Consider the following 15,430-nt stretch of genomic DNA (forward strand, 5'->3'; position numbering starts at 1 on the left):
TTCTCTGTGACTGGTCTCGTTATTTAATGAGTTGGTCAGCAAAGGCCTTTTCAGTGGCTATTCCCAGATGGGAAAATCCCTTCCATAAAAGGTTTTGTTGGTGCTCTCTGTGTAATATCCACTCACAGGCAAAGACCTTTTCATTTAGGCAAGATGGAATTAACTGGCAAAACCATCTCTGCATATTTCTTGCCTATTAAAACCTTAAAACATTAAGGGAGGTTGCCATAGGTCAACAGGTGATTTGAAGACACACACATACTGTATAGACACACTGGCTTCTAACTTGTGTGGCAAAAGGGTCTTTTAATGCAATGTTAACCCCGTACTTTAATCTTTTTAAAAATTATGTATTAAATGTTTTTTAAATTGGTCTTGTGTCAGGAGAAAGGTAGGGCATAAATTAAATAAATAAATGCAGCATAAAATACAGGAACAGAAGACAGATGTAGAGTTACTGGGATACATGATAAATTTTAATTACATCTTCCCCTTTGATCTTAGCCACTCCAGCAACATGATGCATGAAATATGACAGTATTAATGTGCTCTGGGCTGAACATTACAATATGGTGGCAGTGGATAAAAAACAAAGGACCTGGGCGGAAGTGCATTAAATATTACTCCATAGTATGCTGATCAATTTAAATTAACTTGAACTTTGTAATTGACATCAACTTGAACTGGGTTCTGATCAAGATTTAGAATATACTTCATCAACATGCATGTGAAATACTTGTTTTGCAAATCCTTTTATTCATTTCCCCTTGTCCACCATCTAAATTTAATGACTCACCAGACATTAGTGGCTGCTCTTGCAAAAATAGCTTATATTATGGATGTAAACATCCTGCTGTTCACTGGAGAAGAAAAGAACCCTCATTCCTCCCCACATAAGCATCGTTTACCGAGTAATAAGATATATGAGCCATCCTGGGTGGCGAAAAGAAATGTAAAACAGAGAATGCATTTAGCTCAGTATGCCATGCATTCAGTCATGCGTTCATTAGTGGCCTTTTGCAGCTGTTTCAAGGGCCTGAAAGAAACTTTCTCCCCTTGCCTTGAAAGTGCCTTTAAATGAAGCTGAATTCAGTAAGGAACCTAAGTAAGACCCTGAAGTTTGTTCACACTATCACAGGTGACTCGAAATTGGAATAGAGCCATCAATTTGAAAGGTATTTGCTAGAAAAATGGATGAGAAATGTATACTTCAGGGACAGATTTTTGCTTTTCTCTATTAGAGGAGGAGGAGAGTGGACTCCAGACAACCAACGGTGATAATTCATAAAGATGGTCTATACCTATGGGTTCCATCTGCTAAAGTCATGACCCACATATGAAATGAACTGGAAGTACATTAATGATAGGAAATGGCTAATTGCAGTCACAACCTCAAATATCTATTACCTGACTACTCCCCTCAACACTAAATAGGAAGATGCTTTTCCTGAAAGCAGTAACTCCTCTGTACTGAATACATTGATGCACATGACAATTATGCAAATGCCTGCTTGCTTAAAAATAATTAAGCTTTTAAAACTAACAGGACAAAGTGACATGATGGAGGACATAGAACAATTACATTGACTTTGAAAATTTCATGATTAATGGTGTGCCAAATGGCCATTTCCCCAAAATTGCAGAACCTTGGAGAACTTCATGATTTCTCATAAAAGGCAGGCACCAATATTTCTCATCTTACTGGACTGGATCCAGCTTTTTTTCTGCTGGTGGATACACTCACTGAGAAGACTTTCACTCAGTATGCTTCCATAAACAGAAAGTAGAAGAAGTGATTTTCTGTCCCATTTCCTACACTGCAGCTCTTAGTGCCACCTCCACTGTCCCAGAAGGTTCTCTCAACTCTTTATAGCTGATTGGGGCTTACATAGGGATCATAAATTGGCTTGAATAAGGGCTGGATCCACTCCAAGCCTCCTCAAGATAATTGTGTATTGCCATGACCAGTGGTATGAAATACATACTTTATTCAGTCTATGAATTAACCCCAATTTCATCTACCAGGAATGCTTCCAGATCATGCCAGGATGTCCCCCACAAGTCCTTGCATGTTATCTAGATACCTTGGGCCCAATTGGACCCTAGCAGGGAAGCCAAAACAATGGGTTTTTTTACATGTTGTCCAAATCCAGCAGAAAAAGTACAAGGTGCTCCCCCTGCGTCTGGAGGATGGAAGCAAAACCCCATAATTTCCAACAAGTCTGTGAAGCCAATGATCGCATGTGAAGCACCTTATCTCTTGGAATATCATGTTAGGGTAAGTTCAGTGCAGCCTGTATTATGTGTAAGGTAGCCCATGTTCAGTATGGGCTGTGCTCTGAACATTCTGTGAATGGCTACACTCCGACAGCAATTTTTCCTGGTTTTAATCAACTTGACAAGGGGAGAGACAAATGACAAAGAGTGTCAACAACTTGCATTTCACTTGCTAACTTCCTGTAATGAATCAGAAGCCACTTTGCAGGGGGAAGGAAACAGATTTTAGATCCAATACACTGAAATACCTTTTAAACCTCTTTTTGACTGGGATTTTTGGATATGTCTGCAGCAAAAGGAAGAAGAAGGAAATGGTAGGGCTACTACGTGGAGAATATGGCAAAATGCTAACAGAAGACAGAGAAAATGCAGAATTACTCAACACTCAGTGTTCTCAGAAAAGGAAAAGGGTCCTCAACCTGAGGATAATGGAGCAGAGGACAGAATAGGGGAATTTCAGTACAGAATAAGTAAAGAGATAGTACAGGAATACCTGGTTGATCTAAATGAATTTAAGTCTCCAGGACCAGATGAACTACATCCAAGAATATTAAAAGAACTGGCAGATGTAATATCAGAGCCATTGGCAATAATCTTTGAAATCTCCTGGAGAACAGGAGAAGTCCCAGAAGACTGGAGGAGGGCAAACATTGTCCCCATCTTCAAAAAGGGGGAAAAAAAGAGGATCCCCAAAATTATTGTCCAGCTAGTCTGACATCAATACCAGGAAAGATTCATTAAACAGAGAGTCTGTAAACATCTAGAAGGCAATTCCATAATCACAAAAAGTCAACATGGGTTTCAGAAAAATCTGATATCTTTCTTTGTTAAAATTACCAGCTTGGTAGCTGAAGGGATTGCTGTGGATATAGTATATCTTGATTTCAGTAAGGCCTTTGACAAGGTTTCCCATGACATTCTTGCAAACAAGCTTGTAAAATGTGGGCTAGATAAGGCAACTGTTACATGGATTTGTAATTGGTTGACTGAGCAAAGACAAAGGGTGCTCAACAATGGCTCCTTTTCATCCTTGAGGGAAGTGACCAGTGAGGTCCCACAGGGCTCTGTCCTGGGTCCAGTGCTATTCAACATCTTTATCAATTACTTGGATGACAGAATTGGGGGCACACTTATCAAATTTGCAGATGACACAAAATTAGGAGGAATAGATAATACTCCAGAGGGCAGGACCAAAATTCAAAATGACCTGAATAGACTAGAAAGCTGGGCCAAAGCCAACAAAATGAAATTCAGCATGTAGAAATGTAAGGTACTGCACTTAGGGTGGAAAAATAAAATGCACAGATATAGGATGGGGGCAACTGGCTGAACAAGACTACATATGAAAGGGATCTAGGAGTCCAAATAGACCACAAGTTGAACATGAATTAATAGTGCGATGCGGCAGCTAAAAAGGCCAATGTAATTTTAGGCTGCATCAATACAAGTATAGTGCCTAGATCAAGGGAAGTAATAGTGCCACTCTATTCTGCTTTGGTCAGGCCCCACCTGGAATACTGTGTCCAGTTCTGGGCACCACAATTCAAAAAGGACATTGAGAAACTGGAGTGTGTCCAAAGAAGGGCGACTAAAATGGTGAAGGGTCTGGAAACCATGTCCAATGAAGAACGACTTAGGGAGCTGGGGATGTTTAGCCTGGAGAAAAGAAGGTTAAGAGGTGATATGATAGCCCTGTTTAAATATTTGAAGGGATATCATATTGAGGAGGGAGCAAGCTTGTTTTCTGCTGCTCCAGAGAACAGGACCTGGAACAATGGAAAAGAGATTCCACCTCAACATTAGGAGGAACTTTCTGACAGTAAGGGCTGTTCGACAGTGGAATACATTCCCTTGGAGTGTGGTGGAGTCTCCTTCTTTGGAGGTCTTTAAGCAGAGGCTGGATGGCCATCTGTCAGGGATGCTTTGATAGAAAGTTCCTGCATGGCAGAATGGGGTTGGACTGGATGGCCCTTGTGGTCTCTTCCAACTCTACGATGCTATGATTCTATAGTTGACTATACAAACATACAGACATATATGCCTATCTAGAATCCATAGTGAGAGCTGATAAATAGAAAAAGGCATTTTATATGGTAAAGGCCTGCACTGGGATTGATGCAGCTAGAAAGGCCTAAGAACAGGAAATAATAAAAGACACTGTGGGTGGTCTCCTGAAAAGAGGCAAAATGGGACCTAATTAAAAAAGGCTGAACTGGAATTGGATTTTAAGAAGACATTTGGGTACAAATATTCACTTAAAATGCCCAGACCAGTGTATCCAGATGTCTTTCAGAAGCATGTCCGTCACCATGGGCACTTTTAATTGGCTGTTATGCTAAGAGCTTCCCATGATATGCCAGGTGGTGGTGCCTACAAAGAAGATAGGGTAGGCTCTTTAGCCCATCTGAAACCCCCCTCTCCTTCAGCTGTGCTTTCCTTCAGTTGCACAGGAAAAAAAAGTAGATTCATACTTGTTGTCATCCAATAAGTTGTACTGAGCCTTAGCACTGCCTTGCCCTGGAAAAGAGAAGACAGATGGCTGTACATGCCTCATCCTACACATTCCTCAAGCTACACCAAGCCAGTTCTGGTTACCACCAAAGAGAGGTGATACTTCTATGTTTGTCTATTTCTCTTCTTCCTCTGTAGATGTCCAGGTGTTCATTTAACCCCTTTTCAGAGTTCACACTGCGATTAAAAAAAATGCTCTGTATGCAACAGGGGCACTGTGTCTAGTCAACTCCAGCACCATCTAACAATGCTGATGCCTCTGAGAGTGATGATATGCTTGCGGTGAGCCTCAGCCCATGTCTAACAGAAGGAGAGCAGATGTAGAGGCACACATTCTTATCTAATAAGCTAATTTTGCACGGACTTGTAGCACAGTCTAATTGGAAATGGTGTCATTTCAAAGACTTGAGAGTGGAAGAAACAGGAGTGTCTTATTTTGTTCAGAAAACTGGAATGATTAAACCCCTTTTTCTTTTACGTTAGTAATTTGAACTGATATCTGTTAGTAGCTTACTTTGAAACAGGTACATTTAACATGTCATTCATTTTAAAAACCACATGCATTTGGGCATTGGACATCTATGAGCCAACATATGCAGAAATGATCACAGAATCCGGTGTTTCATATGAAGCTTTCCCCATGAGTTATGAAAGAGAAACCAACATAGGAACATAGAGTTTAGTCACACATATGAAGCTTGCAGTGAACAAACACATGATACTACTTATCACATTTTAAAATGCCTAAGTATATCTTTGAGGCATTTTAGATATAAATCTATGGTACCAGAAAGCAGTAAGTTATTACATGTTTTATTTGCAGTGATTGCATGCCAATACATGTGAAGGAAGACAGGAGATGATATGATGATGATAAAGATGAAGAGGAGGAGGAGGACCATCCTCATCAAGGCAGCTTATAAATTAAATCAAATATAAGAGGCAAAGGTTTGCTGACAGATATTTATACTTGCTCCCTCCCCTGCAGAGAAGTTTAATGCCATATAAAAAGCCAATATTAAAATATAATCAAACAATTTAAATTTCCAATAAAAATATCAAAAAGCAGTTTCATATTTGCAAAGCCTGCAGCTATCGACTGCTCCCTGCATGGGCAATCAGATGGGCTGTCAGGGAACCTATTGTTCATGGCTTTCAGGCTAGTAACGGCAACAGAAAAACTGCAGTCTCAGTGGAGCTTGCTGGAGGGGTGGGAGCACACTGATAGTGTGCATCAGCGCACATACATGAGCCCTTGCCATATGTGTCTCTTAGTGCTACACCCCCAACCCTATGCATGAAAAACCCTTTAAAGCCATCATTCTGAACCATCAGGGAAGAAAAATAAAACAAATTAAAACAATCACTCAAAAACACAAAACAGTCAGAAGAGGGACAGGGGAAGTAATACACATACACTGACATTCCTCTGAAAATCTGAATGTGTGCCACTGCTCTAAAGGTCCTGTATTTCAGTGGTTCCCTTGCTTGGGTTTGGTACTTGAAGCAGAATCTCAGGTGATGATCCAAGCAAATGTGGGGGACAACATAAAGAAGGACACAACCTGAAATACTTGGCCTGTGGGTGTGCACTTTTAAGTCGCCTGTTGATGTATGACAATCACAAGATTTTCTTAGGCAATGGATATTCAGAAGTGGTTTTGCCAGTTCCTTCCTCTGAAATATAGCCTATAGCACTTGGTATTCATTGATGGTCTCCCATCCAAGTACTAACCAGGGCTCACCTTACTTACCATTCAACATCATTTGTGTGTGTGTCTTCAGGTCATCTGCCAATTTATAGTAACCCCATGAATTTCATAGGGTTTTCTTAGGGAAGGAATACTTAGATATGGTTTTATCAGTTCCACCCTCTGAAACAAGAGCCTACAGCACCTGGGATTCATACCAATTCAGAAAACAAAAAGTAGATTCACACTAGCAAATGGGCTTTTGGAGTCCGCCTAGCCAAAACTAGTGTTTCTTTTCTATTTGAAATGAAGATTGTGCAGTCCTGAAGAAGCTGCTGTCATCCTTTGCTCTCACAGGGATGCAGTGACATATCCTTTATGTTTGTTGCCTGTAGGCAACAGACTTGTTAAAGTCACACTGGGAGTTAGAGACCAAGGGCACCCTGCTAGATAAACAGTGGAATGCAGAGCACATAAATATGAAGCATGCTTTGTGCAATGTTGGCTGCAAGACAGAACAGAAAGGGGATGCCACATAATGTTTACAATAAGATCTAATCTTCACTGAATGCATAGCTGGTTCTGTGTTCCAATAATCCTGAAATAATATTTGGCACCTACCGCTATAGCATTTTGATACCATTGTGACCTTTTGTAAAAATGGAAAATACCACATTAAAATGAGGTATTCTTGTAATTTTTCTAGGGTTTCACACTCTGAAAAAGAATCTACATATTTCTTTGTCAGCTCACATATCTGATCCTTGAAAAAGAATTTGGTTGAACCTTTCCAACACAGTTTTCACTTATTCTATACACACAAAAGGAGATGAATCTTTTCTTATTTCATTCCTTCTTCATAACTAGAATGTTCTCTCCATTGGACACAATTACAAGACGTTTTGTCCATTTTTCAATGACAGTTTATGCACTTTGGCATATGTATGCAGTGGACCCTTTGTATATGCGGGCGATCTGTTCCCCCCCCCCCCTGCATATGGGAAAAATGCGGGACCTTGAGTCCTGTTGTTTGCTATGGCTGCATGAGCCCATGCATGTGCCATTTTAATGCCGGGGGCTTGCCATCTACATGAGCTTGAGTCTGCAGTTGGCAAGCCCGCATATGGGGGCAGGTGCACTGTATATTTATTTTGGAAACATTTGATTGTGCAGGAAAGCATTAGTTTTGTACAAAAAGAACAGTTTTGCACAGGAAACATATTTTGCAAAAATTGCATCGCTGCACAAATGATTTTTAAATGAAATGTCTCACCAAATATATATATATATATATATATATATATATATATATATATATAGTGTGTCAAGACACCCTCTCACTGAGGGCAAGAACATTTATGAGTACTTGTTCCATCTGTAGCACACACAATATTGCCTTTAAAATATTGATGTGACTAGAACCATCTCAAACCATCCCACATTTTCCATGTATCCTTTCTTCACCAAGAAGTGACCAGGGAAGTAGAGTGTCTCCAGAACAACCACCTATTCTGAATTAAGAGAAGTTCTTTTCTGATTTTTTTTGTATATTGACTCAGAAACAAGACAAATCACAACATCTGAAAAAGTATAGAATTCTGCTAACATCAAAACATGTTCTAAGCCTCATGCATTTCAATGAAAAACAGGGTGCAGTAGAAAGGTGTGTTGTTATACTCACAGAGACAAGCACACAGACATAAATACACACACACACTGACCTGCATTCTCATTCACTTCAGTATCTTCCTCATTATCCTCATCTGTCAAAATCAATTGGAGGGGGACACAAATTAAGAATATGAACTACAAGGTTTTAAAAAACATTTTAAACTAATTACAGTATTCCATATATAGATAAATAACACATTAAAGGGGAAACATGGTATGATAGTTAGGGTGAAATTTTATACAATGGGGTTGGGGAACCTCTAGACCAGGGGTAGGCAACAGTGGAATGCTAGGGATGGTGACCATGGAGGTCTGCAACCTCAACAGCACCCCTAAAAATAATTTTGACCCCAAATGGTCTCTAGGGAACATGGATGCATTCTCACTATTTAGTTGGTCTTCCTGGGCCCCCAGATGGTCTTTTGAGTCATTCCGAGACCATACACACACACACACACACACACACACACACACACAAATATTGTTTATCTTTGGGTATATATGGGTGTTCTAAATATGATGAAAATACCAGTATATCCCCTAAAGGTCATTTTGGCATTTTTGAGGGGAAATGGATTTATTGTTTAATTTTGCAAAAACAGTCCTTTGGTCTGCGTGTGGACCACAGGGTACATGTTGCCAACCCCTGTTCTAGACAATGAGCCACATCCATAATTTCAGATTTTCCCCAGGCCAGGCCCCTCATAGGGCCTAAGTCACACCATCCCACTGTCTACCCCAGCTACAAACCTGATGGAGGCAATCCTAGGGAAAGAAAATTTCAGGATGCAAATGGCTCCCTGACCCTTGCATACAGACCAAAGGGAAGAATCACGTCTGTAATTCTGCTTGGCATTGGCTCTAGTCATCAAAAAGGTTCCACATCCTTGGAATACACACTTACCTTGGTGTAAGTTTCAATGAACTCATGGACTGCACTGTTAGGATATGTGAATACCTACTGCCACTTAATCAGCATGCGAGTTACAGAGTTAAAAATTAAATGCATCACAGTGGAAGCCAATTTCAAAACTATTGTAAAATGTTTCCTTGCTTCAGGTATCACTGAGGGCCCAAACCATACTTGACATTAAATGTATTGTATCACAAGTCATGCCCTCAAGTCACCAGCTGCTGCGAACAGAATGTTAGGCCTAGACTCTTTGGATCTGGCATTCATGTTAAACACAGTGATTTCAATTCGATTCTTTCAGCAATGAGTTTGCACAGCTTCTGCCAACCTTAATGAGGATTTAGTAAAACTAAATTCTGCAATACATGAGTAAAATATGTCTTTAATTCCTCATTCTTCAGCTCCACAAAAGAGGAAGAGTGCTGCTAGGCAGGAAAGTAGGACAACAAATCTGTACTCATTGTTCCTCTGCATTCACAAGTATCTATGGGATGCATCCAATTTTTGTCCCAGCTAGAGAAGATCATTAAAATCAATATGACTTAGATAAGTGATGACTAACAAGTCCTATTAATTGCAGTGGTCTATTTGAATTGAGATAAGATTTGTTTTAGCTCTTTAGACTTGCCTGTGGCCATTTTCCTGTATGTTTTGATGTATTCTGTTTTTTAATATATATATATATACTTTATTATTTCTAGATGTATGCTACAGACTGAAAGGTAGTTAAAAGAGTACATTGAATATAATAATACTGGTTATTTCTTCCTGGATGAATGAGTTTCATTGTATTGTTGGAAAGAAAAGGACTATAACATTATGGTTCCATATGGTCCCAGTCTCTTTACAGCTAAAATTATGTGCACCCAGAGGGAACTTGTAGCACTTTTGCTATGTAAAATAAGTTGTATCACAAGCTTTTATAGACTTGGTCTGCTTCCTCAAATGCATGGAGTGAAGTTATGCATGTGGGTGCATGTTTCTTCAAGCAACTTGTTGATTTGTGGTGACCCTATGAATATCATAGGGTTTTCTTAGGCAAGGAATCCTCAGACTGGTTTGGCCAATTCTTCCCTCTTCTGACAGCACCTGACATGCACTGGTGGTGTCTCATAGCTTCCAAGATCAAATGAGATCTGGTGTCATAAACAGTATTTATATGCTTTATTAGCAGGGATTCTGCATCAGGAATAACTCTCACAAAGTGTAAAGCAGATATTCATTTGAGAAATATATTGGCCCAAATATAATGAACCATGCTTGTTGCAGTTCTGGAAAAAATATAGATTCAGTCAAATTATCTATTTAGACTCCATTTGTTTAGATGGGAGCAAAGGTGGCTGGTGAGAGTATTGAGGCAATGAATCTGCATTATGTTTGAATCTTAATTTTAAATTATCTATCCATGGTGCTGAACCCATTTTAAGGATAGGGTCTGAAAACTCTAGATAGCTCCTTAAAAGTTCAGATTAAACTTGCAGAAGCTTCATTGCTCCACTAACAAGGGAACACTGGCGCCACTGGATGGGAGTCAAAAAGATCATAGAATCATAGAATTATAGAATAATAGAGTTCGAAGAGACCGCAAGGGCCATCCAGTCCAACCCCTGCCATGCAGGAAATCACAATCAAAGCATCCCCGACAGGTGGCCATCCAGCCTCTGTTTAAAGATCTCCAAGGAAGGAGATTCCACTACACTCGGTGGGAGTGTGTTCCACTGTCAGACAGCCCTTACTGTCAGGAAGTTCTTCCTAATGATGAAGTGGAATCTCTTTTGCTGTAGCTTGCATCCATTGTTCTGGGTCCTAGTCTCTGGAGCAGCAGAAAACAAGCTTGCTCCCTCCTCAATATGACATCCCTTCAAACATTTAAACAGGGCTATCATATCACCTCTTAATCTTCTCTTCTCCAGGCTAAACGTCTCCAGCTCCCTAAGTCATTCCTCATAGGGCATGGCTTCCAGACCCTTCACCATTTTAGGCGCTCTCCTTTGGACATGCTCCAGTTTCTCCACATCCTTTTTAAATTATGGTGCCCAGAATTGGACACTGGATTCCAGGTGGGGCCTGACCAGAGCAGAATATAGTGGCACTATTACTTCCCTTGATCTAGACACTATACTATACACTAAAGGAGCCTGAACTGAAAGTGCCCTACCAGATATATTTGTATTGGCTAAACAGACTTCTGATAATTTTACTGCAAAGTGAAGATGGGAGCCTATTTTTCATACTAAATGTACCCATTCCTTTGCCTTTTCTTTTTTTAATTTAACTGCCCCTGCCAGCCCAGCTGCATACAATCTGGAGGAAAAAGTCACACCCTGTTATACCAAACATATTTCAAGACTTATTGCTGTTAATTTGATGTATCCAAATTGGATAACTGTTTACAAAGCTTTGGCTCTAAATAGGAAATATAGCCATTGGTGCTGCATGCCGTGAATTATGGCAACCCCAAGACAACCCTATTGTGGAGTTTTCTAGGCAAGATTTGTTTGGTGGGAGGGGTAGTATGACTTGCCTAGGGTCACCAAACGGTTCCCATGACCAATCAGGGATTTGAACCTTGATTTCCACGATCATAGTCCAATGCACAAATCAGTACACCACTATATCCTGATACCCCCAAATGGCAAGGTTCAAGGATAAAAAATGCAGAGCTTGTCCCATGGTTATCCTTGCTGTTCAAAAGGGTGATGCAACCTACTTTAGAAAGCACCTTAATAGGGAAATCACAAAGAAATAGCATCTAAATCAGCGGTTCTCAATTTGTGGGTTGCGACTCCTTTGGGAGTTGAACAACCTTTTCACAGGAGTTGCCTAAGACCATTGGAAAACACATATTTCTGATGGTCTTAGGAACAGAGACCATCGGTTGGGGGTCACCACAACATGAGGAACTGTATTAAAGGGTTGTGACATTAGGAAGTTTGAGAAGCACTGGTCTAAATGGTGCATCAAATACTGGCCCAAGTGGGAAGGAGGCTGCAATTGGGCTCCTCTTCAGGCTGCACAGTGTTTTGGACCAGGACTTGTGCCTCCTCTACCAGCAGCTCTGGTGAATTTCCTCTGTGGTCTTTCTTCACAGCCTCAAGAAACAGCCTTTCTCCTTTCCTTTTAAGAAATCTCAGGGAGGAAATAATCTCTGAATTATTCTGGATGAAACGGCCTACTATAGATGGCTCAAAAGTTTAAAATCATTTTGGACACCTAATATATTAGATGTACTATGGCTTATCAGATTCTTACTACATGTTCTTTTCTTGAGATGGCTCAATATTTCAGAGAAATACCCCAGCTTAGAAAATGCTTCACAATAATAACTGTGGCTAAACATCAGAGAGTGAAAGAACAGAACAATTCTGTCTAGTCAGCCATAGTTTAACAAGACCAAGGCTTTCCTTATGGACAATATCTCCTGTCCAATGAAGGCATATAGTGACAGTAACATCTGACACTTTGGAAGAATGTTGCTACCTTTCTAGTGTGTATGCTGAAACTATGAGGAGTACAATGTCTTTTGAATATAAATTGACATATTAAGCTAGTAAAAATGGTTTTGCCTTCTCATTCCTCATCTAGTCTCCTTCCCCTCTTTATTTTAATTTCATATACCATATTTGCTATTTTAATACATTTGTTAATTAGCAAAGTGAGTTTTTGTATAATGCAGTAAGAGGTGACATTCCTGTTTTCAGTTTGCATATGTTTTATCTGTCTTAAATATGAAAACATTTATTTGGCATATTGTTTGCTTTAGCAGAATGCCCTGCATTTTTAAATGTTTTTGCTTATGATTTTGTAACAATCTGTTAAAACAAATAGTATTTAAACAGTAGGTAGTTAGACCAACAATCCTAGATTTGACAACTCTTCACCTCAAAGATGTCCATTAACATCAAAATTTGAAAACTATCATATCCATGCAAGATAAGAATGCTTCATTTCTAGACCTTAGAGAACTTACTTTTTGGAACTACAGCTCCCAGGACCCTGAGTCAGCATGGCCAGTGGCTGTGTTGGATGGGGAATTCTGGGCATTATCATCCAAAAAAGTAGTTTCCCCGAATTTTGCTTGTTTTAAATGTAACATGAAATCCTGGTTTGGTGCTGCATAAACATGCTTCTTTTATGCTCCCCATCTTGCTCCTCAATTCAAAAGCTCAGCTTCCCTTCTAGATTTTCTACATCAAATCATAGTTTCCCACTACATCTAGATAAACCATGATGTGGCCTGAAAACCGGGATGGAAATGAGATTTTAATCCATTTCTTGTTTGATACCATTTTATGGCATAGCTATAATTTGGTCGGTTTTAATGTGATAGCAATGGCAAACAACCTCTGAAGAAACTGGCCAAGAAAACTCTATGATAGGTTCTCCTTAGCATCACCATAAATTAAGAAACGACTTGGAGGCACACAACAACAACAAAATGCAATGTCAAATTATTAGTTGTCTTGAAAGAAGGCAGTGAAGGCCATGAGAAGAAGAAAGAGAAAGCACCTGAACCCAGGGCTTGAGCACATCATAGTTTGGTATAACCTCTGAATTCTGCCACTCTGACATTATATATTAATATCATACTTGTGAACATGGCTAAAAATTTTTACAAAAGAAGCAAATTATGTGATATTTCAAATGGATCCTTAGGGTGTTACATTACTTTAGGTTGTCAAATGAGCTGTAAACTAAATCATTCTGGTTTCAAACAATTCATACAAATCAAAGGGATCAGATCTGCCTGTGATGCCAACATTAATGATGTCCTATTGTGAGTTTAGGTAGGGAAGGGACAGAAGGGCTTGTGGAAAGCTGCTGCCTGGAGATTTGCTCAGTCTTCACAAGGGTACCTCTGCGATTAGCCAACACATAAATCTCGTCATTTAAAAAGTAAGTCTGAGCAATTTGGCCCTCTGGCCCATGCTGGTTTATAGCTTCCAGCTGGATATGTAAGGTGCACATCCAAGAAGCATCCTAAGATATCTTTTTGAAAGGCAGCTACTGCTTAAACAAATAAATTGTTTCAGCTGAAGGGGACTTAACAAATGAGCTAGATTCGATGCTAAGCAGAGACTGCCCATGTTTTCATATACTCTGCACCCTTGAAGAAGAAGAGCAGCTGCTCTTAGCACTGCTGGCTCATATCTTTCATCTTCTTTTTCAACACTTGTTTTGTCTTTCTCCAGTTTCCTTTTCATCTCTCTCCTGTGCCTTCAGTCACAGTTCTCTTGTTTCTGCTCATTTAATTCCCATCAATTCCCAGATGTCTTTTCTGTTATTCTCATCTTAGTCTGCTATTCCACTTGCCCTCCTTTCACATGTATATATTGAATGAGTACTCAAATGTGTTTGTGTATAAACACTTCAAGATGGAGAATGAGGAAATGATAGCATTAAACAGTATGTCCTACATGGTATCTCTCTGCATTAGTGGAGAGGCAAAGGGTATTCATTCCTATTAGCCATGGGCCAGTGCAGAAGAAAGGACTATTCAAGAGAAGCAGAAGAAACGTAAGGATGTCAGCTCTGTTACTGATGCTTGTGTGCGCATGTGTGTGTGCACATGCTTTATGAAACTCACTGACATAACTTTTTCCTGCTGAGCCTATTTATTTAATAGGGGTACCACTAAAAAGGTATTTGCCCTATCACACTTAACTAGCAGTGCCATTAAAATCCAGAGGTAATAGCCTCACACCACTCAAAGAGATGAAACCCAGGATAAAATTTAATTAAACATTAGGGATTTCTTGGCATTAGCCAGCCAACAAAACTTACAACTCAATTCATGTTACAGATGCCATCAAGGTGGCACACAGTACCCTAATAAAAACAATAAAAATATACCTATGTTAAATAGTTTGTCTAAGCCTTTGTCTATCTCAGCTGAAATCTTCTTGCTTTGTATTTATCCTTTGTATCTACTGTGAAGTTTCACCTGATTATAATCTGTCCTTCTGGAACACTGCACCCAGCCAATAATGGCAAGAGACTCAGGCTTGAGCAATATGTTCTAGTTCCATTTCACTACTTCCGCTTGGCAAGACTGAGCCAATCATGACCACATTATTTTATCTGAGAAAAATCTATATGGTCAGCAGTGAAGAAGTCTTGAATGCTTCTTCATGGGCATTAGCCCAGTGGTGCATCTGTTTCTTTCTGCAATAGATTGCTCAGATGATCACTTTACCATGGGCATGCCAGATAGAAAATAAACAATAGTTCTCCTTGTGCCCAAGATGCTTTTGAACTGCAAGTCCCAGCTTTTCTCACCATTGGCTATGCAAGGCTGGGCTGCAGTTGTAGTTCAACAATGTCTGGGTGGTTGTCTGGTTTCCACTTCTGCTCTAGAAAAACCATC

At 39.7% G+C, this 15,430-nt stretch overlaps 1 protein-coding gene across 5 annotated transcripts in view; it reads right to left on the bottom strand.

Annotated features, from left to right (window-relative positions):
* Positions 1–15,430, bottom strand: part of LOC149313515 (ADP-ribose glycohydrolase MACROD2-like) — a 1,160,252-nt gene that overhangs the window by 146,069 nt on the left and 998,753 nt on the right. For 3 of the 5 annotated variants that reach the window (XM_089519238.1, XM_089519236.1, XM_089519237.1), the window contains exon 10: positions 8,201–8,242. The exons of the other annotated variants lie outside the window; for them this stretch is intronic. In XM_089519238.1, coding sequence (XP_089375364.1) covers positions 8,201–8,242 — 42 coding nt within the window. The remainder of the gene's footprint in view (positions 1–8,200; positions 8,243–15,430) is intronic. 5 annotated transcript variants of the gene reach the window in all.

The sequence above is a fragment of the Sceloporus occidentalis genome, unplaced genomic scaffold, assembly GCF_023333645.1.
Source record: "Sceloporus occidentalis isolate IW3139 unplaced genomic scaffold, rSceOcc1.0.p SCAF_4, whole genome shotgun sequence".
Taxonomy (NCBI): domain Eukaryota; kingdom Metazoa; phylum Chordata; class Lepidosauria; order Squamata; family Phrynosomatidae; genus Sceloporus; species Sceloporus occidentalis.